The sequence below is a fragment of the Equus asinus genome, chromosome 23 (assembly GCF_041296235.1).
Source record: "Equus asinus isolate D_3611 breed Donkey chromosome 23, EquAss-T2T_v2, whole genome shotgun sequence".
Classification (NCBI taxonomy): Eukaryota; Metazoa; Chordata; class Mammalia; order Perissodactyla; family Equidae; genus Equus; species Equus asinus.
In genome coordinates, this window is record NC_091812.1 from 19,405,054 (window position 1) to 19,429,833 (window position 24,780).

General features: G+C 43.2%; 1 protein-coding gene across 1 annotated transcript in view; it reads left to right on the forward strand.

Moving 5' to 3' along the window:
* The first annotated feature begins 1,186 nt into the window (after positions 1-1,186).
* Positions 1,187-24,780, forward strand: part of LOC106831010 (solute carrier family 28 member 3-like) — a 33,153-nt gene continuing 9,559 nt past the window's right edge. The window contains exons 1-13 of the mRNA XM_014840982.3: positions 1,187-1,463; positions 6,884-7,065; positions 8,071-8,162; positions 9,591-9,780; positions 10,871-11,015; positions 12,245-12,358; positions 12,978-13,055; positions 14,901-14,981; positions 16,343-16,423; positions 18,346-18,471; positions 20,080-20,210; positions 22,936-23,104; positions 23,776-23,973. Coding sequence (XP_014696468.1) covers positions 6,941-7,065; positions 8,071-8,162; positions 9,591-9,780; positions 10,871-11,015; positions 12,245-12,358; positions 12,978-13,055; positions 14,901-14,981; positions 16,343-16,423; positions 18,346-18,471; positions 20,080-20,210; positions 22,936-23,104; positions 23,776-23,973 — 1,530 coding nt within the window. The 5' untranslated portion in view covers positions 1,187-1,463; positions 6,884-6,940. The remainder of the gene's footprint in view (positions 1,464-6,883; positions 7,066-8,070; positions 8,163-9,590; positions 9,781-10,870; positions 11,016-12,244; positions 12,359-12,977; positions 13,056-14,900; positions 14,982-16,342; positions 16,424-18,345; positions 18,472-20,079; positions 20,211-22,935; positions 23,105-23,775; positions 23,974-24,780) is intronic.

Genomic DNA, 24,780 nt, shown 5'->3' on the forward strand with positions numbered 1-24,780 from the left:
GAGCTGTGCCCTGAAACCTGAAGGGAGCTGAGACCTGGACATGTGGGCATGCCTGTGGGAAGGAGGGGACCGGAGGCCTTAACCAAGGGCAGGGGTGGTCTGAGCTAGGGCCAGGGTCCTGTGAGGTCCTGCAGATTGAGAATCTTCTATATGGGATGAGAAGTGCTTGTTTTATAAATGCTGTCCAGTGGCCTGGAAGTGGCAATGGTTAAATGTACAAGTAAACTCCTTCCATCCAGCCTCTAGCAGGAGAAGGAGAGGCTTCTGTTAGATGTGTCATTGAGGAAAGAGGCACCTGCAGGGAAGCCAGGTCTCAGAGCAGGTGTGGAGGGGACCAGGAGCATCCCAAGAGAAGTAGAGGACAATCGTTGTGGGTACAGCCCTGTGGCCTCTCCATACTCACTTACTGGTGGACACCTTTCTTCCCGGAAGAAATGATCAGATACAAACATTGCTCCCACACTACTTGTACAAATTGCCGACCCAGATGGGCCCTCTGTCCCCCTGTTCTTGCAAACATCCGTTTTCCAACAGATGGAGAACACGTTCACGATCCTGGAGGTTGAGCCTCAGGGGGAGGGACTCTCCTCTTTGTGTTGGTGCTGCCAGCCTGCCATTGCTTCCCCATCAGGAGACCCAGCAGCCACTCTGAGCATTTTGCTCCGAGAATCTCTCGATGCAGGTCAGTGGCACCAACCCCACAGCACAACTATAAGCATTATTTCTTTAAGTTGTCTCACAAAGTCAGCTGCCTCAACCTTGGGTTAAAAGCAGCCTCTCAGCCTTGGGTTCGAGTCCCAAGGTTTGTGTGTTGGAGCCTGGCTTCTGGGTTCAGGTCCTTGTCTGGAGGTGGCCTGGCTCAGGAAAGTGGAGTCCCAAAGTGGTTGGAAGGATTGTGCAACTTGGCCACCCCGGAAGAACCGATGCTCAGCTCTGGCCAACTGGAGCCATCCCTGCTAACTAGTCACTGGGCAGTGAGGGCTTGAAGCCCATTTGAGTTTGTCACTGCTGGCACTTGAAGCCCCTTTGAGGGCCCTTTGGTGTTTTGTATTTTGTGAGTGACAGAAGGAGTTGGTCTCTAGACTCACTGAGTCTTATCTTGTAACTGGAACAAGGCGGAGTTAGGTCCTTACAGTCTGAATGTTAACCTTTGAGCTGTGTGGAACAAAGTAGCTGGCCACACCCAGCAGAGGATCCTCATAACCCTCTGTTTCCTCAACAGACAGGCTTCCAGGCCTCTGGGATCTCTCTGTCTCAGTTTCCTTACCAGCCGTCCTTGGGGAAGCTCGATGCCCCTGTTCTTCTTTCCCCCTCACTTCCTGCTGGAGAGGTTCCATCGGCCTCTCCTCTCCCAGATCGGACCTTCCCAGGGTCCTTAGTCTCCTTAACCTTCCTCCTCGAGAGGGCAGCTTGGCTTTTGCTGGTGGAGGAAACAAGGCTCGGAACTTGAGAAGACGTCTGTGGTGAGTCACGGAACTCGTGCATGACAGGGGCCAAGGTACTTGCCCTCCTAGCACTTGGTCCGGTTTTTCTTTTACTGGATATTGGATCTGTCAGGGTTTTTTTGTTGTTTTTTGCTTTGCACTAACCTTTTCCAACAGGACCTGCTAAAAATGATGAGCTTTATTTAAAATGATTACATTTCTTTTGCCTAATTATATTTTAAATTAGACTGTGGGGATTGTGAGCACATATAAATCCACCCATCAGGCAATGTTAATTAACCATGGTAAGAGAGACCTCACCTTATATTGGCCAAAATGGGGCAAGCTCATTTGACTGAAGCTGGTGTATTTGCATATGTAATTAGAAACAAAGCGGGCCATGAAAAATTAAACAACCAATGGGAAGTCTATTTAAATTGTTTTCTTTTTTGGTGAGGGAGATTGTCCCTGAGCTAATATCTGTGCCAGTCTTCCTCTATTTCATATGCAGGATGCCACCACAGCATGGCCTAATAAGCAGTGTGTAGGTCCACACAGGAGATCTGCACTCTCAAACCCCTGGCCACTAAAGGGGATCATGTGAGCTTAACCACTATGCCACCAGGCTGGCCGTGCCTATTTTGATTTTTGAGGCTTCTAAACAAGAAAAAAAAATCCCATGCTGCCTCTTTAAGAAAACCTAAATAAACAAATGTGCTGGGGAAAGAAGACCCAATCTGCTGCTCCTCCCTCCTCTCCTGCTGGGCTCCCCCACTTCAACTTCCCCAAAATTCCATATCTGAAACTAAGGAGTGAAAATAGGTAAACTTTTAAAATATTTTAAAACTGTAATGGCCATTTTGGGAAAATTTTGTTCCAGAAAAGTCCACCTTAAAAGTGAGGATTCCAAACCTCTTACAATGGCATGCATTCTTTGATTAATACACAGACGCTGCTAAAAGAGAAAATGACCTTAAAACCAGCTGTAAAAAAGGATCCTTAGAGCAAAAAGAAAAAAATCTTTAAGACAAATCTTTAGCCATCTGAAGAGGTCACAATTTGGATCCAGCATTTTTTATATTTTGTTCCTGAGACATGGCTGAAATTTTTAAAGTTCTGTTTCTGATTGTCCAAATGTCTCTGCCTGTGTGTCTGGATTGTGTCATTTCTAAAGGAGGTGTATTTAATTGACTTAAAATAAGCACTTACGTAAATTATTTCTAAATGTGATAAAAACTAGCCCAGATGTCTTTCCAGTTAACGTGATCTAAAATGATCTTTGGTAAATAAAAACTTGTTTAAGTCTATTGGTTTCATTAAAATAGACATGTCCACAAGTTATCAACATAGGATGTAATATAAACATACAGCCTTTATGAGTCAAAGAAACTCATGTTGTCTCTCTTACAGAATTTGTCAACAAAACTAATAACTTAAAATAATAGCTAATTTTGTCTAATTCATAAGGTTTTTATAGGCAATCTAAATATTCATTGGAAACAGGTAAAATAAATAGATGTGAAACGGTAAAAGCTTTGGGGAGAACTTTTAACAATAATCGTGATTTAATATACGTATATACAACAACTTAAAATGATGGCGAACTGCTCTGGTGTCACATAGAGACTTTGTGAGTAATCTGGACATGATTGTTAAAAAAAAATGGCTTAAATGTAAGTGAGGTAAGAGTTTATGGATAGAATTTTAACAATAATTATATTTTATAACATATGTATTTAGAATAGTTCCAAAATCTTTTTTGTAAGTTAAAACTTTGAAGTTTTACTCGATTAAATTAAATGATAAAAAATTCGTTAAATAGCAAGATAATTTCTAAAAGAGATAAAATGTCAGATAAAGGTTAATCTACTTTTGCCTTCTTACTACAAAACAACTAAAAGATGTTCAGGTCTATTAGTAAACACGTCTTATGTTATAAAAGATTATACTATGAAGTATCATGTTCCTAAATCTTATAAAAAGTATTTATAAATATGCCGACCTACAGAATACTAATGTAAAAGATAGTATATAATTACTTACTTCTTAGTTTTTGCAAACACAGTCAAAGTCCATAACTGCTAAAAGTTCTATTAATACATATGATTAAATTTGGGCCCAGCTTTGTGGCTGAGTTGTTAGAGTTCCACAAACTCCACTTTGCTGGTGCAGGTTCATGGGTTCAGATCCCAGGGGCAGACCTATTTTGCTCACCAGCCACACTGTGGAGGTGTCCCTCATATGAGAATATAGAGAAACATTGGCATATAGAGAAAACATTAGCTCAGGGCAAATCTTCCTTGGCCAAAAAAAAAAAAAAGCTACTAAAAGTTAGTAAGGAAACATCTTTGTATTCAAGGAAAGTAAAATGTACGTTTTCAGTAAAGAAGACATAAAGACTAGAGATATTTTTATTTGTTTTGTTAAAAAAGATAAATTTGTTCTACAGTACTAGAAAAAAAGGGAAGAAAAACATGGAACAAATTCTAAATCTAAGAAGCAAGTGACAGAAAGTTTGTGAAAGTAAAAACCCAGATAAAAGAGTTTTACACATAGTTAAGAGGACTAAGATTAAGACAAATTCAATTAAATAAATGAGTTTCTATATCAAAAGTAAGTTAAAACAATTAAACATTTGACTTTCTCCCTCTTAAAAGGATAATCTTCTGAAAGCTTTGGTCTACTCTTGACAAAGAGATTATCAAAGGTAAAATTTCTTTATTTTTGAGTGAGTCTACTTACAAGACAGAAAATCTATGTTTCGTTAAAATAATTTCCTACGCTTAAGGAGGCTGAATTCCCTATTTTAGAGTCTTCTTTTTAGACTGTTCCACTCTGTCTGTGACAATTTCTGTTGTCACCCTGATTAAATGGATAACTAAACATTATTTCCAATGTGACCAAGTGTTTTAAAACCTCTTGATTTTTTTTGGCTAATTTCCCCAAGGTTCAAATCCTAAGTAAAGTCTTTTTGGGGGTTTCAGTGGGACTCTGAGACTTCTCAAAGAATTTGTTCTTTCTATAAAGTGGGAGATTTTAGACTAGTTAGGCTTATTGCATGTATTAAATTACTTGCAAAATTATCAAATAAATAATAATAAACCTTTATAGGTTATATTATGTGGGTAAATGTCACTGATATAAGTGGTTCTTGATACCTGTTCACTTCTCAAAGTGCTCCAGATATCTGTAGGAAACTCCAAAAACTGACAATAGGGCCTGATACCAGTTCTATGCAGTTAGTGGAGGTGGCCTTCAGGGTGCCCAACACCAGAAATATGATAGAAGAAATGAAAGATGACCAAGAGATGCAGAGGCAAGCTACTCTGCTTTGGTTGACCCTCCAGTCTGCTGAAGGTCACCTGAAGGAGAAGAAGAAGATGCTACTGGTGAGTGACCCTAGCCCCTACCATGGGACCAGAAGGCCACCAATGAAGTTGGGGCTTAATCAGTGGCAAGTGCAGACAGGAGGGACATGGGGATTGTCCGAACCAACCCAAGAGAGGGAAGGGATCAGACAAGACCAAGCCATGGCAACTTCCCATGACTACAGATGATATGTGATGGGGCCATGGGGCTCCCCAGTTGGCTCCAGGCAACCAGTCCTCAGCTTCCCAGAAGGGCCCTGGGTAACCTTAGTAGTGGGAGGAGAGCATGTTGAATTTTCGCTCTATACTGGGGCCACACTCCTGGTGTTAAATACCGAAAAAAGGAACCCTTTCAAAAAAGAAAGTGTGATGTAAAAGGAGTATCAGTAGTGGAGAGACCAGAAGGTTTCTGGAGCCCTTGACCTGTGAAATAGGATCCAAAACATTAGGACGTGCTTTTCTATATCTGCCAGAATGCCCTGTTCCTCTCCTCGGAGGGACACATTATCAAAACTAGGGGCCTCAATAAACTGGGAACAAGTCAAAATAGAAATCCAAGTTCCCAAAAATTGGGAGGTCGAGCTCATGGCCTCGTTAGAAAATGCACCAGTACCTGAAAAGGAAGAAATTCCCCAAACATTCTAAGCTGAGTCAACTCAGAGGTATGGACACAAGGACAAATGGGACAGGCAGCTGGTGCCATACCTGTAGGGGTGGACTAAAAGTAGATAGACCACTGGCCTCTCACATAACAATGCCCCCTAACGTCAGAAGCCATATAATTCCTATAATTGAGAAACTTCTAAAACAAGGAATAATCGGGCCATGTAGCTACGCATGTAACACTCGCATTTTACCCATTAAAAAGCCAGGAAAATGGAAGTACAGATTTGTTCAAGACCTTAGGGCTGTCAACAAAACAGTCCAAGACCCACATCCTGTAGGACCTAATCCTTATACCTGCTGGCTAATCTCCCTGGGACAGCATGTTTCATACAGCGCTAGATTTAAAAGATGCTTTATTTTATGTCCCATTGGACCCTGAGTCCAAAGAGATTTTTGCCTTTGAATGGGAGGACCCAGACTCCCACCAGAATCAACAATACTGCTGGGCTGTCTTAGCCCGAGGATTTAAAAATTCCTTTACAATTTTTGAGGAAATCCTGGGCCAAGATTTAAGGGAATTAAAATTAAAACAAAGCACTGTCTTACAGTATGTGGATGGCATCCTAGCAGCTAGTCCTTCTAAGAAAATCTCTGATGAGAACACGGTGATCATTTTGAACTTCTTAGCCAGTAAGGGATATCAAGTGTCTAAGGGAAAAACTCTGGTATCTCAAGAGACTGTAAAGTATTTGGGGTTTATTATTTTGAAGGGGCAGTACCACCTTCCTCAGAGAGGAAAATGGTAATATATCAACTTCTCTACCAAGAACATGTAGTCACCTATAAGAATTCGTGAGATGGCTGGGTTCTGCCACACGTGGATCCCTAATTTGGGGTTGATTGCTAAGCCTCTCTATGACAAATTACAGGGGCCAGAAACGGACCCCTCTGAATGGGATGAGCTATGTGACCAAGCTTTCAATAAGCTTAGAAACTTACTAATAGAAGCACCTGCACTGGTCTTTCCAGACCTGAGCAAACCATCTGACTTGTACCTTCATGAAAGACAAGGGATAACTCTGGGAGGATTAGCACAAACATTGGGATCCTTAAAGAGAGTGATAGCCTGTTTCTCAAAGCAGCTATACACCGTGGCAAAAAGACAGCCTCCATGCCTGAGAGCTGTGACTGCCACCTCTCTGTTAGTGAGGGATATGAACAACTTAGAGCCATGCTGGTGACCCACAGAATTACCTTAGACCAGCGGGAAAAATTCTACTCCTCTACCAGCCCCTATGACAATGCCAATGCTCAGGAGGAAGTAATTACACAATATGGACCTTTGACCCATGCCCTCAAGAGTGAGGAGCAGGGTAAAAGTAGAGGAGGGATTCTGTCACCAGCCACGGACTCCAACCCGCTTTTCTTGTCCTGCCTAAACTCTAATCTTTTGTGTTTGACCTGATTCTTTTGTCATCTTGAAAGTTACAGACATTCTTCTTTCCAAGAACTTTGGGGTCTTGAGCGTATGTGGTTTCAGCTATGCACGAGGAAGAAGCTCTAAATGACAACCACCCTGGACCCAACCACTTTGAACTGGACCAGACCGGCGGAGACCGCAAGCACAGGAATGCCACCTATGCCAAAAGGCGAAAAGCTGTACTAAAGTAACCTGCTCTCATTTATATTGTAAATTCTCCCCTGGGAGGGGCAAAGCAGCCATTTTGAGATCACGCGATGCATGTAAAAGCATGATTTCAAACCACGCATGTGTAAGCTTCTGCCCACCTCTACATGCGATGATAAAACTTCCCCTTTGAATATTCATCCCCTACCCCAAATAAAAGTACCCACCTCCCCATACTCAGGGAATCATAACTTTTGTGAGTTATTCCCTATGGTCTCCATTTTCTTTCCTGCATGCCACAAACAAAATTTCTGCTTTGTGTGACAACTACTTCTGGTGTAGGTTGATTAACTTGCCAAGAAGGGGACACATGTTTTGTCCAGTAACATACCCACCACCCCATAACAAAACTCTGGAGAGAAACAAAGACATGCTAACAATTCTAGAACTTTCTGGGAAAGCTATATTACAACCTACTAGTTAATAGTTCTCATAGCCATGAAATTCTACTTTATGTTTCAAGTACCTAGTGAAGTCTGTCAGCCCCCCGCTAAAAAGTATGGTGAGCGAGGACAGGGAACCACCAGCTTACTCAAACTTTGTGGAAACAGAAGAGATGATAGTTCATTGGATTTTTACTTTTTTTTTAAATCAACATTTAATAACAATGTCTTAAAAGCTAATGGAGGCCCTCATAGTCCAGTGAGAAACACCCTCGTCCTATAATTTGCTTTCAGCTTTTGGTTAGTTCTCCATCTTCCCTGCTCCATTTCCAGGAGCACGTTTTCTCATCTCTGTAACCCCTCAAGGGCTGGCACATGCAATTCACCAAATCACATCCATTCAGCAAAGCCGGATCCAATACATGGCTGATTTTAGTCTAAACTGAAATGAGTTTCCCATTTCTATATTGTAGGACACACACTTCATGACTTTGGTCGTTTGCTTGCTTGATGTACAAAGCCCCATCCAGCCTTAGCTGCCAGTTTATTTCATGATTTTGGTGTTGACTTCTGCCTGCCTTTTTGCTTTTGTCTTCTTTCAGGTATCTGGAAAGGAAGTATGGTATGGTTCGGGATTTTTGTCAAAAACACAAAACCACCCTTCGATACATCCTCTGGGGCACCTTATTAGCTGGTAAGTAGCAAAGGGGATGGGATCGAGTGTCTCTTTTCAAGGATTCCCAAAATAAGAGCTTTCTGTGGAAAGAAAAATAAGTCTTCCCACTTCCCTGGACCTCATGGAATCATCTAGAGAGGGAGAGAATCAATCAGGAAGCCCCTCAGGGGCGGTGGGGTGGGGGGGGCGTCTCAGCGTGGGACACCTGTTCAGAGCGGTTCCCTATCCAGCTTTTGTACCAGCAGCTAACTTTTTAGGTTCCCTACTGCTGTGGCCTTTGTGACTGTGGTGTGGATTTGAGGGCTGGTTCATCACATCCAGGTAAGTGGAAAACATGGTGATAATGACAAGGCAGAAACCTAAGAGTAGGGGAAATATAAGCAATTAATGCTCTACGCAAACACAACACGAGGGGGAGCCTGGGCCCAGGTAGCCCACTCCTCTTGCCTGAAGGCAGGACTGTACTGTCCTCACAGATGAACAGGTCCGCAGTTTTTCTCTCTCCCAAGCAAAGGGATCTGCAGCCCATTTTAAAGAGCACTCATGTCTATAAGGTGGGACCCTCCCACCCAAGTCCAGAGATGTTAACCCAAGACCGCTGCTCCCCGAGGTCAGTGGGACTGCTGGTGCTCACACTGCACGAACAGGGATCAGCCATAAACTATCTGTGTCCCAGGCCAAATGGTGTCTCAGGCTTTGCACGCAATATGGTGAAACCCACATAACTCTACCTTATGGGACAAAAGCACACAGTGTGGCTGTGTCCCCATGAGACTTTATTTGTAGAAGACAGATACAAACGTGCAAATACAGCTGTACTTGCCACCTATAAAGCATGTGGCAGCCAGATTTAACCTCGGACCATTATTGCTGACCTTTAACAGGAAACCTTGTTGTTCTTATCCTACAACCTCCTCTTCAAAAGCAGCCCCCTTGGTAGTTGCCCCACCCTGTTCCCTTTCCTGTAGAGATACCGGGACACTTAGAGATTGTTGGTGGGCCTGTTTTCCTACTCAAGCTTAGGCCAAACCTGAGCTGCAAACCAGGAGAATCAATACCTTTAGTCAGTGGTTGCTTCAACTCCTGGCCTTTCTCTGACGGAAGCTCCCCTGCCGAGTCTGAATGTCAGAAAAAAGTGGTTAGTGCTGAGTGAGAGGCCCGGTGATGAAGTGTCAGGATTCGAGAACTCAGAAGTTTCTATGAGAGAAAAAGACCTAGCATGCTGTCCTCCTAGCGTTCATGGTGACACTGTGAGGGACTTGCTTGGAAAAACAACAGAAGCCCCCAAAATCCACTACTTATAGTCAGAGGAGCCCACAGCCCTATCACGAGCTCTCCCGCCTTCAATGCTCCCTTGACTGAACCTCCCCTTGGCGGAGCTGATTGGTGCTGTGGCTGGTCTCCAGCTGGTGCTGATGGTCCCCACCTGTGTCTGCGTCCTGGCAGGTTACCTGGCTATGGTGATCGCCGCGTGTGGGCTCAACTTTCACCGAGCCCTTCCTCTCTTCGTGATCACTGTGGCTGCCATCTTCTTTGTGGTCTGGGATCACTTTATGGCCAAATATGATCATCGAATCGAAGAGCTCCTGTCTCCTGGCAGAAGGTTTCTGGACAGCCATTGGTTCTGGCTGAAGTGGTAAATGCAGTTGGTTCTCTTACTGCCGTTGAGAGGGATCTTTGACTTTTGAACTCTCTTCCAAAACTGTGTTCTGAAATTGCTTCCTCATTTGTGGGATATTGAAGCTAGAGACAACATAGGGAATAATCTGCTAAAATGCCTTCATTTTGCAAACAGGAATCAAGGCCTCAAGAAGGTAATTACTCATTGGAGATATGTTCAAATGTCCCTACAAACTGCCTTAATTTCAAGTGCCACTAAATGATAAGATCTTCTCCAAAGGATGGGATGGTTCTCACTTGGGGAGGTAACCCTCTGCTCTAGGCACAAAGCTGGCTCCCTTGGGAGGAAAGGTCTGTGAATTACTAAAGCCAACCCTCTCCTACAGGAGCCCGTGGCCTGCAGGTGACCACTCAGGGCGTTCCTCACAGCCTCTCTGTGGGACCTCCTCTCCCTCCAGGTGGCCTTGCTGGGTAGGACCCAGGACCCATTCTCCCCAGCATTGCCCAACTGGGATCTACCAGGAAACTTCACACATCCTTGGCCTAATAAACCAGGGTTGTGCCATCCCAACACAGCACCCTTTCTGGTTCTGCCATCCAAGCTGTGAATCAGCCTTGTCATGCCCATCTGATTCCTCAGGGAGTTGAATCCAATCTAAAGACCCACTTGACTCTCTGGGGCTCAGGTGAGGTCCCCCAACTGCAGAGAATGCATTTCAAGCTCTCCCTTAAAGGGAAGAAAGTAACGCCTCACCCATCTTCCAAACTGGAGATGAGGACTCTCCATAGATTTCTCAAAGAAATCATCAGACTTCTTTCCAAACATCCGTTCTTCTCTCTGACCCCTTTAGATGTCCTTGAAGGGCCCAAGGGTTGTGGAATGAGGGGGACACATTGCTTAATGTTTTGGCTATTTGCCTTTATAGCCGCAACAAAAGAGGGTCTCTTGCAATTTCTAGAAGCATAACCTCCTGGTGCCAGAGTCTGTTACCTGTAATATTTTTGCTTGTTAGTTGAAACCTGATTATGATTTTCAAGCTAGTACTTGAATGTGACAAATGTTGCCACAAATACAACAAATGATACCCCCTTTCTGGTTCTCTCAGGGTGATTTGGAGCTCTCTGATCCTGGGAGTTGTTTTCTGGCTGATCTTTGACACCGCCAAATTGGGGAAATGGCAGCTGGTGTCCTTCGGTGGACTCATAGTGTACGTTATCCTGCTATTTCTATTTTCCAAGCACCCAACCAAAGTAAGTATCAAATTGATATTTTTGGGTTTTTCCCCCTTTTTTCTCATGTGTAAATTGCTCTGAATAATAAGTGTGAGAGAATTTAATTGTTATTCAGTATTTTTCTTACCTTGCTGTGATATTTTGAGTGGCTAGGGGGCCCTTCTTCCTGAACTTTCATAGAATTGTCACTTTCTCATTGTTCATTCTCAGTAATTTTCCAGTCACACGTTCAGTGAGATGTTCTGTCCGTCAAGTCCAATTTCTGCTCCTGTACCCTCCTCTCCCCGTCAAATACACATTCAAAGAAAACTCATCCATTTTCGTCCAGATTTCCCCCACAAGCAAATAATCTAATATTCTACCATTGGATCCTTCAGTTTATCAAATTTCCTTTTGCAATTTTGGCTGTTTTACTCCAAAACTTTGTCCTTAAACAGTTTTGTTCACATTAAATTCCCTTCTCATCCTTGTTCTGTCAGTCAGTAACCCAATACATGGGCAAAATTCTGAGACATTGATTGTTCACATATGAATCATAATGACAAATCCTGGAAGACTTACTGGCTGAAAGCTTCACCCCTCAAAACAAGGATTAGTCAGAGACCAAAGTCACCTAATGTGATCCAAATTCTTTGCCCTGTGAAGATCTCCGCTGTGTTCTATGCCTCCAATCCCATAGTTCTTTGCAGCAGGCTCCTCTCTGCACCAAAAATGAAAGAAGCTGATTGTCCATGACTCTGCTCTCCCTGGGTATGTGTTATAGATAATTGGTTGCTTTTACAGTGAAATGAGAACCCCTCGACAGGGTGGAATTTCTTTCACTTGATTCACTTACATTTTGTCAGATCAACAAACCTAGGATGCACAGAGAAGTCATATTTTGCCTCTCCATCTTCCAGAAGGGCAAATAATTATATGTATCAAATATTTACAGCATGACCATCAAGGCTAGATCCTTCCTGCTAAGACTACTCTTTGGGTCTGAGTCATTTTACATAATGGTTCCATACTCCCCTGAGAGTGATGGCTTCAAACTCAGGTTTAGAAAGAGGGAATACAACCCTGAGATTTCTGCATATGAATCTATCAAGGGACTCTCTGCTCAAGACTGCTTGGGCCTCCCAGATAAGGGGGGTCAAAGGCCACGTGTGAGAAGCTTCCAAGGAAACAGTGAGGCTCTGGGCGTTTATGCTCAGGTCAGCATTCATCCTCTAACAAGATACGTCTCTCTCCATCTTTCTCCATAGGTACACTGGAGGCCTGTCTTTTGGGGAATTGGGTTACAGTTTCTTCTTGGGCTCTTAATACTAAGGACTGGCCCTGGACTTAGGGCTTCTCAGTGGTTGGGCAAACAAGTTCACGTAAGTTGGGTTCAAAAGAACATCTTACTTTTATAGTGCTTTCAACATTTGAATATAATCATCAATATATGTTGGAAATAGGTTTGTATGTCTGCTTGAGTTGACTCAAATTTTAATATCATGGCATGAGTTAGACAAACAATTTTATGTGAAAAATGTTAATCTGTCCAGTTTATTAATATTATTGTTGCCCCTCGCCCATACCATCCACTGCATCACTCCCCCATCCCAGTTGCCCCCTTCATCCTGCCCAAGGGTGGCACACTTCTAAGGAGGTTCCACAAACAGAGACACAAGCTCTCTTTGCATCTAGTGGTCAGCAGTGACACCCATGTGCCACCTATTGCTTCTGGTACAAATCACCACACCCAGCTTATTCTTTAGCACCCTGGAGTCACATTAAATGTTAGAAATGCCGGGAAATCTGTGCACAGTTATAGTTCAAAAATACACTTCCAGGCCACCCACTGGAGGGAGAAAAGCTGAGAAAATTAAATCTCCAAGGCTATCCAACAAGTTTGCTGGGTCCTCACTCTCTCTAGAGCCTGATGGGTTCTGGGGACATTAACCACCGCTTCAGGGGTTATAATGGTCTCCTCTTGCCCTTCCTTTATGTCAGACCTTCTTGGAGCACACTGACGCTGGTGCTTCCTTTGTCTTTGGCGAGAACTACACAGACCACTACTTGGCGTTTAAGGTAAAGCCAAACCCTTTTCTATGGAGTCACGTCCTTTTCAGTAACTTCTCAGTCTTCATGGATGTTCGGATAGAACCCAACAACCAGAAACCAGGCGTATAGCTACTAGGCATGTGATAGGTGCACAGCACACCACTGTCCTTTCTCATTGCAATTTTATCTGAAGTCGGTGGATTGCAAACATATTGCTTTGTTACTATAGGATTAAGGGAAACATGTGGAGGAGTTTGAAATATTCAAATACCTTTGGAGGGCTTTAGTGCTGTATGAGATACTTATGAAAAGTCATATGGGGCAACAGTATCTGAGATTTCAGGGAAAAGAACGTTAGATACCTGGCCATGAACAGGCATATGGCCAATAATGGCTTCCAGGTCCAGGATCGGTGACAGGTCTGCACTCAGGAAACCCTCAATCTCAGGCCAGCCAGGACAGCTGGTCACCCACATCAGCCTCTGTTCTTCCAGAACCATCCTCGTGCTAAACCATTCCCATTTTCCTTCAGCACAGCCTTTGCCTAGGGAGGCCTGGGGGCTGGACCTTCTCCCAGCCAAAGAGGGATGTTATTTTGCAGAGGAAAAGCAAACTTGCCCCGTGCCTGGGCCTCATCAATTGCCCCCCTGAGGATCCCACAAACCCCAGGAAGTCACTGTCCTCTGGGAAGTCCCTACAGATGCCGGTTGATGAGTCAGAAAGATGCATTTGGCTTGTTCTTCAGCTTTCCTTTTTGAGGTGTATTATTGTTCCTACACTTCTAAACTGTCTTCCCACCTAGGTACTCCCAATTTACCTCCAAATTACCCCAGGTTCAGTTAGGCCAACTGATAGGCTGGATATTTTCCTAAACTGCTGTTTTGATGCCTTAGTGCTGAGATAACTAAGCCATCTCTGAAAGGTCAAGTGTTTACATATTGACCTGGAAATATGCTCATATTGTGATCTGAATCCTGAATTGGAAAAAACTAAAGTCACAAAGAAGGCATGACTTGCTGCCCAGATTCCACCAGTGTCTTCAGACCCCCCTCCCACTCCCCCCAGGGCAGTAGCCTCCATCCTCTCTGCCAGCACAGAATCCCTGTGGGCACATTCGAGAGATGAGCCCCTTTGACTCCCTGATACTTTCAGGAAGGCTCCGCCTGCCTATTAAAGCCAAGAAAAGCACATAAGTGCATGAGCTCTGAATGATGGCGCAGAAAGTCTTTTCACATATAGTGCTAATAGAGTTTCCTAAATTGGATCCTGTACAAATTGTCCTCCATCATTCTGAGCCTCTGGTGGCAGCTTGTCCCTGGCCATTTAGCTGGGGAGCAGAGGGGAAGGGGTGTGGAGAGGTAGGGGTGGGGAGGGACTGAGACTGCAGCTCTGTGTGGTTTCTGCAGGGGAGAAGCGGCTCCCTGTAGACACATAGGCTGTACTGAAGGCACCCAAAGAGCATCAGGAAAATAGGATCTAGGAAAGGATAAGTGGTGACGCTAATGGCTGTTTAATATCAGAACAAGAACATCTGCCAGTGGCCTTCAGTTTAATAAGCCTAATTACTACAAATTCCTCCAAACCTTCACTCCTTCTCTGAGACACTAAAGGAAGAAAAGATGATTATAGCAGAGGGGGAAAAAAATGTCATTTCTGATGAAATATACTCAAGCTTATCCAGAGCAAATTAGAATAAAAGACTGTAGATGCGGCAGCTGCTTGATAAAGTGTTGTTTAGTTCCAGAGGAGTTTCCAGTACTTTTATGACATTTCAGAGGGGAAAAGGAGGTAGAAAGAAGGAGACTGATCTGAAACCTACTAATACTCCTGAGGCCAACGGTAGCCCATGATTGCTTTCATCTCCCCCTCCAGTTCCTGCCAATGCTGGTTTTCTTCAGCGCCGTCACGTCCATGCTATACTACCTCGGACTGATGCAGTGGATCATTAGAAAGGTACGGAACCAGAAGGATGGGTGACAGCTGTAGAGCTGATTATTTCAGGGACAAAGTCCTAAATACCTTTTATTCAGGGTTTTCCAAAGTGCCTTATCTTCGTACCAAGACTCACCATCCTCCCCCAAGTTACTGGATTCATATCCAAAAATCCTACATGTGTCCCTAGAAGGAAGTCTATCTCAGGGACTTCTGACAGGGCTTTGACTTGCAACCCACTTACATCTTTATGAAACCTTAGCAATTGCTTCTTTAGCCACAGAATTGACTCCCACAGGTCCCACACCTGCCGGGGAAAGCAGCACTGTCCTTAACCTTGGGAGCATCCTGTGCCTTATTCAGAGTCACTCTTTTCCACAGGAGGTTCCAAAAGGGGGCACTCTGGTCTGGATGCTGCTAGAGAATCAGAGCAAGAAGGGGAAGCTGCTTTTCTCCCCTGAGGGAGTTTTATAAGCAAACTAAGTTCTTTTTAAATGTCTAAAAAGTCAAAATCATTTCTTCTGCTGCAGCAACCATCAGTCCTACAGTCATATATTAGATCAGAAACCTATTAAATTTTTAAGCTAATTTGAATGCGCGTGAGAGCAATACAGTGCACACAGGGTTTGGGAACATCTTTTGATCCCTGTCAATAAAGAAAATGGAGAGAGAGAGAGAAAGAACAGAAGACTGGTGGAATTCACATTTTCAGCAAGAGCACCAGGGCCCATAATTTTCCAATTGTCTGTTTAAACATTCAGAATTACTGTGCTCATGTCTAAGGAGAGGGAATGCCACAGGAAGTCCCCATCCTGAGGTGGGCACCACAGTCTCCGGTTGGAGGGGCCACTGCAAAAGTGGGACCATAAACCATGTTCGATTGAGTGTTAAGTAGAAAAGGCCAAATGCCAACTACACCCCACTACTTATTAGCTGGGTGGTTTTTGACAAAACAACTAAACTTCTGTGCCTTGGTTTCCTCTTCTATCAAATGGGTATAATTATAGGACCTCCCTCAAAGAAAGAGTTACTGTGCGGATTAAAGCATTACTCAGATCAAGGGCTCAAAACTGCCTGGAATGCAATAAACCTGCTGTGACTGTTAGCAATTATTATAAACTATAACTCATCCACAACGTTTCAATATAAACTCATTTGCATGATGTTGAGAATACCTACAATGACTCAGACTTAGCCCTCCCATAGGAGGGTGTGATTGGCCTGCTCTAAGGACTAGGTAAGATGTCCTCACAGTTAGTACATTGCTGGCATGCCCACAGTTATTGAAGCCGCAGCGTTTTCCTGCAAAGATTTTGTCCCTACTGTGATGTTTTGTGTATATAAATAGCTCTTCACTGACTTTGTCCCTTGTCCCCGTCTAGATTGGATGGCTCATGCTGGTTACTATGGGATCATCTCCTGTTGAATCTGTAGTTGCTGCTGGCAATATATTCGTCGGATATGTAAGTTGTAATATCAAGAAAACAAAACAAAACAAAACAGCTCTGAAATGGACTCTCTTTTCTCAAAGTAGAATAAAAATGTATGATGGTTTTATTTCTTTTAGTGTAGAGGACAGTATGGCAAAATAAGGAGCCCTCAGGATTGACAAAGTCCAGATTCCAGAGAAAAATAAAAGAGAGAAAGAGAGATCCCTTCCAAGAGTCTCAGTGCAAGAACGTGGCATTGGGGTTCTGGAAATTTGATGGAGAGGACGAAAGATTGAGTCATTTTGTCAAAGTATCGGACTTATGCATAGATGCTCAACCAATCCTTTCTGAGTTTATAGAGTTGTTGAGGCCTCTGGCCCACCCTTCAGAGGTGAGCAGCTCATTCACTCACATGGAGCTCACCACTATCTCTAGCCTGCAAACCCATAGCAGGCAGCCTCACCTGCTGTAGTGTAAGGCCGGGGCGATGAAAGAGACCAGGAAAGGCTCCCACCGATGACCGTGCAGCTGTATAGATACCTGAGTTCATTCTCAACTTGTCTGAACTGGCCAACAGTCTGTCTTTGCTGAGCCTGAAGAACAATGCTGACGAGCAAAAGCATTTTCACTCCCTGATCCATCCCATGGTTAGATGCTCTTTTGCCTGAAGTCCATTTAAGCAAAGAAATGTGATGCAAAAGGGGTGTCTCTCAAAACAGCAGCATTCCTAAGGGGCGGATGAGTGAGAAATAGTCATAATCATCCTCATCACTCCGCACATGGAGCTTCATGCACAATGGAGTCACGTACCAAGGAAACCAAGTGTGACGGCTCGCTAGCATGGCTGCCCAAGGAAATTGGATTTGAAGCAAAAATAGTCGCCCCGAAAAACACATGGCCCCAGATCCCAGGCTTACGACTGGCTCCAGACAGCTGAGCCTACTTATCGGCCAGCCCAGCTTGCTAACCTGGAGCACGGGCTTCAGAGCAGGGCCCATGCTTCCTTCTGTAGGAGTTCAAATTGTTGTAATTACAGTCATAAGATCTCTCCAGGCTAATTAGGGCACAATCTTGAGTTGATTCCTCCTACCTGTGGGATAAGAGGGCTCAAGTACTGAATTTCTATTCAGTCCAAAAATTGACGCTCAACATATTCACTCTTGTAGAACAATTAGAAATAATAGGGGAAAATTGTAAAATTGCACACATGCTCCATTTGATACCTAATATGCTAAAGTTCACCTATTATTTATGAAGAGCCCCAGGCTGCAGGCCACCTGCCCTACTTGAGGGGACTCAAGCCTTTACAACAGCACTCTACCTGATTCCTTTACACTCAAAGAGGAAGAGTGAGTCTCAGTTAGGAAAAGGCCTCTGGACACCTGTCCTTGTTTGCTTTTTCTGCTCATGTCTCTATTTCCCTGTGGTGTCAGCAAAGAGGTTTAAGGTCTGTCGAGATGAAGCTGGAAGACGGGAAGTCACAGAGGCTTGGGAATCCCCAGTTCTCAAGGCCAGGCCACTGGGCAGAGTTACCTGGCCAATGGTGTTCCAACCTTAGAAAAGTGTCCCCAGCCAACAGAGTCCAGTTCCAGGCTAAGTGGGGGCCTTGTGTGAATCGGCCTTGCACACTCTGCAAACTTTATGCATGATTCTGCACACGCACTCACCTAGAGTTCAAATGACACGGACAGCTAGGGTGTAGGCTTTCAAACTCCAGCATGCATCAGAACCACCTGGAAGGCTGTTAAAACAGGATTGCTGGCCCCACCCCCAGAGTTTCTGATTCAGTAAGTCTGAGAATTTGCATGTCTAAGGAGTTCCCAGGTGATGCTGATGGAGCTGGTCTCAGGTCTTCTCTTAGAAATACTGCTTTAGAGGGTGGAATTTTGAATAGATTGGCATACCCTCCTAAGACTTAAAAGGGAATGCTTAATCAGGTCACTCTGTGTTTCCAGACGGAGTCTCCACTGCTGGTCCAACCGTATATACAACATGCCACCAGGTCTGAACTCCATGCAATCATGACTGCTGGGTTCGCTACCATCGCTGGAAATGTATTAGGCCCATACATTTCTTTTGGGGTGAGAATGTTTTGGTACCAATTTATGGGAAATACAACCTCTTCTTTCTTTGCTATTGTCATTTTTTTTCTTTACCATTGCTGCTGGATAAGGAGGCCAAAAGAGTGTCCTTTTTGCTATATGGTTGGTCACAGTTCCTTTGGCATTTGAATGGAGTGCCCAAAGGAGCTTTGGGGCTTCACTTTTATATCCCTGCCACCTAAATGTGAATCCTATCCAACCACAGCAGAATACAATCACATTGTGAGGCTACTTTGGCTGAAAATATAAATCTGTAAAGAAACAACCTATTACTCTAGTAAAGGTAATCTAAACCAGAGATCAGCAAAGTATGGCTCATGGGCATATTCCAGATAATTCCTCTTTTCTTATAACTGAAGTTACCCTGAAAACCGGCTACTCCTATTTGTTTCTCTATGGCAGTTTTCATGCTACAAAGTTGAGTAGATGTAAGCCAAAAACACAAAAATATTTACTCTCTGCTCTTTTACAGTAAATGTTTTCTGACCCTGATCTACAGCAGTGGTTCTCAAACCTTACTGCGCATTAGAATCACCTGGGAGCCTTTAAAAGCCCAAATACCCAGGCCCATCCCCCAGAGTAATTAACCCAGAATCACTTGGGGTGAGACCCAGGCATCAGCATTTTTTAAAGCTCCTCAGATTCCAATGTACAGACCGTTGAGAGCTGGTGGTCAATAGCATAGGGATGGAGAGACTTATGGTAACTGGTGCATGTGCCCCAAGCACAGAGACGACAAGCCACACATAAATGTAACCCCCATGGGAGAAATGAGATCAACAGCAGCCGGGTGACCCAGGCGACTGGGCATTCTTACAGGATAGGCGAGTTTCACTCCAGGACTTCACCTGGGCCTGGGACGTTGATGATCAGGAAGAGGGAAGAAGGAAAAGGGTGAAGGAGACCTCAGGAACAGCACTGTCACTGGATCCCCAGATGATCCATTCTGCCGCCACTGTGGGAACGCCGCCTGCAGAAATGTGCTGGGTGGAATGGGAGTGGGGAGGGGGTGCTGATTCTGGAATTCTGAAAAGATAGGGAAGAGGATCCAGAAACAATAAGGGTGTGGGGTGGGGAGGACCTGCAGTGAGGAGAGCAGAGATGCTCACAGATCACAGGGACTCTGCGTAAATGAGTGTTACGTAAAGGCACAAACTTTGAGCAGAGCACAAGGAAGACGGAGAGGGTTGTATCCATGCCTGCAGCCCCAGACATTCCCGTCTAAATCAATGATGTGATAAAATATGGGCTCTATGGACTGTTTGAACATTCCAAAGGACCATAGAGAGGTGGAGGGATCTGTGAAAGCTCCTACAGCAAAGGATCCTCTTCTGAAATGATCTGACTTTGGTTTTCTGCTTCTCCCCCAGGATGTGGTCAATTCACAGATTCCTTCCTCCTCCCTCTGAGTCTCATGGTGATGCCAGCTTGGCTCCCTGAGTTCCTCCAAGCCTCCAAAGAAACACTGTTTTCTGGCATAGACGCAGTTCCTGCCCTTCTCTTCCCTAGTGAGGCTTTTGGGCCATTCTTCCTGAACACAACAGAAAAGCTAAACCTAAGTTGGCCTTCTTTCTCCTAAAATCACAGATTTCACCTGCCCACTTATTAACTGCTTCAGTTATGTCAGCGCCTGCGTCATTGGCTGTGGCTAAACTCTTTTGGCCTGAGACAGAAACACCTAAAACAACCCTGAAGGATGCCATGAAAATGGAAATGGGGTAAGTGAGACACATTCACCTCATTAATGACTATACAAGCTGAGGGGGGTGGGGAACAGGTCCAACTTCAAAGAACAGCAAAGAATTGACAAAGAGCACAGTGAATTATGGTATTACAGTGAATTTAATTCCCACCGACTATTAGACTTCACCCCCAAAAATCTTGTTTCAACCCTTGAAAACCATTTTTTATTGAAATATAGCTGATATACAGTGGTATTTTCCGGTGTACAACATGGTGATGGACCTTTATATACATTATTAAATGATGACTATAGCGAGTCTAGTAACCGTCTGTCACCATACAGTTATTACCATATTATTGACTGTATTCCTTATGCTGTACATTACATCCCCATGACATTCATTTTATAACTAGAAGACTATACCTCTTAATACCCTTCACCTGTTTTGCCCACCCCCCTCCCCTCTAGTGACTATCACTTTGTTCTATATATCTATGAGTTTATTTCTGTTTTGCTGTTTACTCATTTGTTTTTTAGATGCTACATATAAATGAAATCATACAGTATTTGTTTTTCTCTGTCTGACATTTCACTTTGCATAACACCCTCTAGGTCCATCCATGTTGTTGCAAATGGCAAGATTTCATTTCTTAAGGCAGAATAATATTCCACATCATTTTCATCCATTCATCTATCAATGGGCACTTAGGTTGCTTCCATATCGTGGCTATTGTAACTAATACTATAAGGAACATAGGGTTGCATATATCCTTTTGAATTACTGTTTTCACTTTCTTTGAATAAACACCTAGAAGTAGAATTGTTGAATTGGATAGTTCTTCTATTTTTAATTTTTTGTGGAATCTCAATACTGTTTTCCATAGTGACTGCACCAATTTACATTCCCAACAACAGGGTACAAGTGTTCACATCCTCGCCCACAGTTATGTCTTGTCTTTTTGATAATAGCCATTCTGACAGGTGTGAGGTGATAACTCATTATAGTTTTGATTTGCATTTCCCTGATGATTAGTGACGTTGAGCATCTTTTCCCATATCTGTTGACCCTCTGTATGTCTGCTTTGGAAAAATGTCTATTCATGTTCTCTGCCAAGTTTTTAATTGGATTTTTTGTTTGTATCCTATTGAACTGTAGGAGTTCTTTATGTGTTTTGGATGTTAACCCTGAATTGGATATATCATTTGCATATATCTTCTCACATTCACTATGTTGCCTTTTGGTTTTGTTGATGGCTTCCTTCATTGTGCAAAAGCTTTTTAGTTTTATGTAGTTCCATTTGTTTATTTTTGTTATTATTACCTTTGCCTGAGGAGACGGATGATCCATAAAAATATTGCTAAGACCAATGTCTAAGAGCTGACTGCCCAAGTTTTCTTCAAGGAGTTTTATGGCTTCAGGTCTTACATTCAAGTCTTTAATTCATTCTGAATTTATTTTTGTGTATGATGTAAGAAAGTGGCCTCATTTCAGTCTTTTGCGTGTAGTTGTCTAGTTTGCTCAACACTATTTGTTGAAGAGATTGTATTTTCCCCATTGTATATTCTTGTCTACTTTGTCATAGATTAATTGACCATGTAAGCAGGGCTTTATGTCTGTGCTCTCTATTCTGTTCCATTGATCTCTGTGTCTGTTTTTGTGCCAGTTCCATACTGTTTTGATTACTATAGATTTGTACTATTGTTTGAAATTGGGGAATGTGATGCCGCCAGCTTTATTCTTCTTTCAAAAGATTGCTTTGGCTGAAAACCTTTCTAAATACCTGAATGTCATTACATTTCCTGGACTTCACTGAGATATTTTATTTTAAATATAGGGTGGTGTTCATTTAGCCTTGATTTAAGACTGTTGCAAAACCATTGGATGACTATTTCTGGAAGTGTCTTATATGATAGAGAAATAAGGTGTGATATAGGTATACTTAATCCCTCTTTAGTTCATTTTCTTTTGCACTGTGCAGAAGAAAGAAGAAGGGTGGAAAAGACTAAGGGATTTAGGATGTTCAAAAGTGTTTCCTTAAATAACAGAAGCCATCAACAAACATGTTTCTGAGATTCACCTCTTGTTTATATGTGGGTAAAGTCATAACCATGAATGAAAAAGCAAGTTGTCAAAGAATATATATATATATATATATATATATATATATGTGGAATATGTATGATTCCGCTTATAAAGTTAGCAAATATGTCAACCTACATGACATTATGTATGGACGCAGACATGTAGGGAAATTGAAAAGAAAGGGAATGAGAAGCAACTTCTAGGGAGTCAGTTACCTCAGACTAAAGAGGATGAGATTAAGGAAGGGCACTGAGGGGAGGGGGACACAAAGGTGAGGGTGACCTTCCATTTCTTAGGTGATGGATGTCCTGGCCTTCCTTGAATTATTAGAGCTTATACCATGAATATTTTATAAATATTCTCTGGTAGCTACTTGTAATTAAATATAATTTTAAAAACCTATAATATTTTATCTTTCCTTAACTTTTTAACTATAAGTGCCCCCAAATTAAAAGAGTAGTAAAACAGTTATATACCCAGAAGCCTATCACCTACACTCAGTAATTATACATCCCATCATGATTTCATGGAATCCAGGTGAGGGCTTTGACCAAGGCATGGGCCTGAGAGTTTGTCTCTCCATCCGAATGAGCTCTGATTACACCATATCTGCACCTGTGATGTCCATCTGCTGACAGCTCCTTGGTAATTCTGCCATTGCTATTTTTTGATAAAGTGATTCGAGGAATCTCCTAGAAGCTGCATCATATGGAACATCGTCATCCATCTCCCTGGTGGCAAACATCGCTGTGAATATGATTGCCTTCCTGGCCCTGTTGTCTTTTGTCAATGCAGCCCTGTCCTGGTTTGGAAACATGTTTGACTATCCACAACTGAGTTTTGAGGTATATTCTATCACATTTTTTCTCCATCTTGTTTCTGTTCATCTTTGTTTAAAAACAAATTAGGTTGGGGTGTTCCCGGGAGCATACTGTTTAAGTTAACATGCTCTGCTTTAGTGGCCCAGGATTTGTGGGTTCAAATCCCAGGCATGGACCTACACACCACTCAAGAAGCCATGCTGTGGCAGCATCCCACATACAAAATAGAGGAAGACTGGCACAGACGTTAGTTCAGTGACAACCTTCCTCAAGCAAAAAAAAAGAGGAAGATTGGCAACAGATGTGAGTTCAGGGCCAATCTTCCTCACCAAAAATAAATTTTAAAATTCATAAAATAGATTTGTGAATCACCTTCCCTAACTGCCTCTAGTGCACTCTTACACCAGCACAAACCTAACATGTGTCCCCTATCTTCCTACAGCTCTTTCTCTGTCTCCTGTCACCCTGCTTCCCCCAATGTACAGTCATTCTCTCCATCCCGAAAATCCAGGTTAAATCATATGACTAATTCCAACCTTGACTCCTAATGGATGAAGATGGACAAGGACATGTGAAGGGATTTCAATGCCTGCAGGACACACAGACGAGGAGGGAACAATCTCGTCAGGAGGGTGAGGCATAATAATGGGAGCAAATCACTACTTTAATAAAGTATCTATTTTTGGTTTTTGTAGCTAATATGTTCCTACATCTTCATGCCGTTTTCCTTCATGATGGGAGTGGACTGGCAAGACAGTTTTATGGTTGCCAAACTCATAGGTTATAAGACATTCTTCACTGAATTTGTGGCCTATGAGCGCCTCTCAAAATTGGTGGATTTAAGGAAAGAGGCTGGACCCAAATTTGTGGATGGTGTGCAGCAATATATGTCGGTGAGTAAATATTTTGATTTTTCAGTGCACTTCTCTATCACATACACATACTCATCAAATAGTTACTGGTGCCTCTGTGTGAGGCCAGGCGCTTAGGATAAATCAAAGAACAAAACAGACCCCAAAACCTGGAGCTCATAATAAACATAGAACCTCATAATTTTCAATTATATTGAATTAATCATTGTGTGTGTGTGTGTGTGTGTAGAAGCACAGCTAATCTTTACCACTGCGATCATTTACTGTTGAGCACCCTGGATCCAAAGCCAAAGTCATGTGAACTGGGACTGGAATCAATCCATCAACAATTATCTAGTGCCTTCTGTGTGCAATGCACTAGGAACTGAGGCCACAGCGTTGAACAAGTGATGAGGTCTCTGCCCTCGTGGGGTTCAGAGTCTAATGATCAGGAAGCTCTCTCCCTTTCAGCTTAAGGAATTCGATGGACTCTGAGAAACTGTCTACAGGCAACCTAATTCCCGAACATCCTAACAAAGTAGTGAGACACAATCGCTGCTCTCCACAAAGATGAGGGAAGAGAAACAGCGCAGGATCTGTGGTCTGAACCTTTGAGACAAGCACCCTAGAACTATGTCAGGACTTCAGGTCAATAGCCTGCAAGGAGATGCTCATGTCCCCTTGGCCTTGGATGGGATAAGGGAGCTCAGGTGAGGCTCTTCCTAGGGCCATATTTGCAGCTGAGTCTCCAACTTCTATTTTCCTAAAGAACAGAATTGGCACACAGGGAAACTCCCAGGGAAATGGTGAACATTTCTGACCGCCACCATTATTCCTGGAGACAATCCA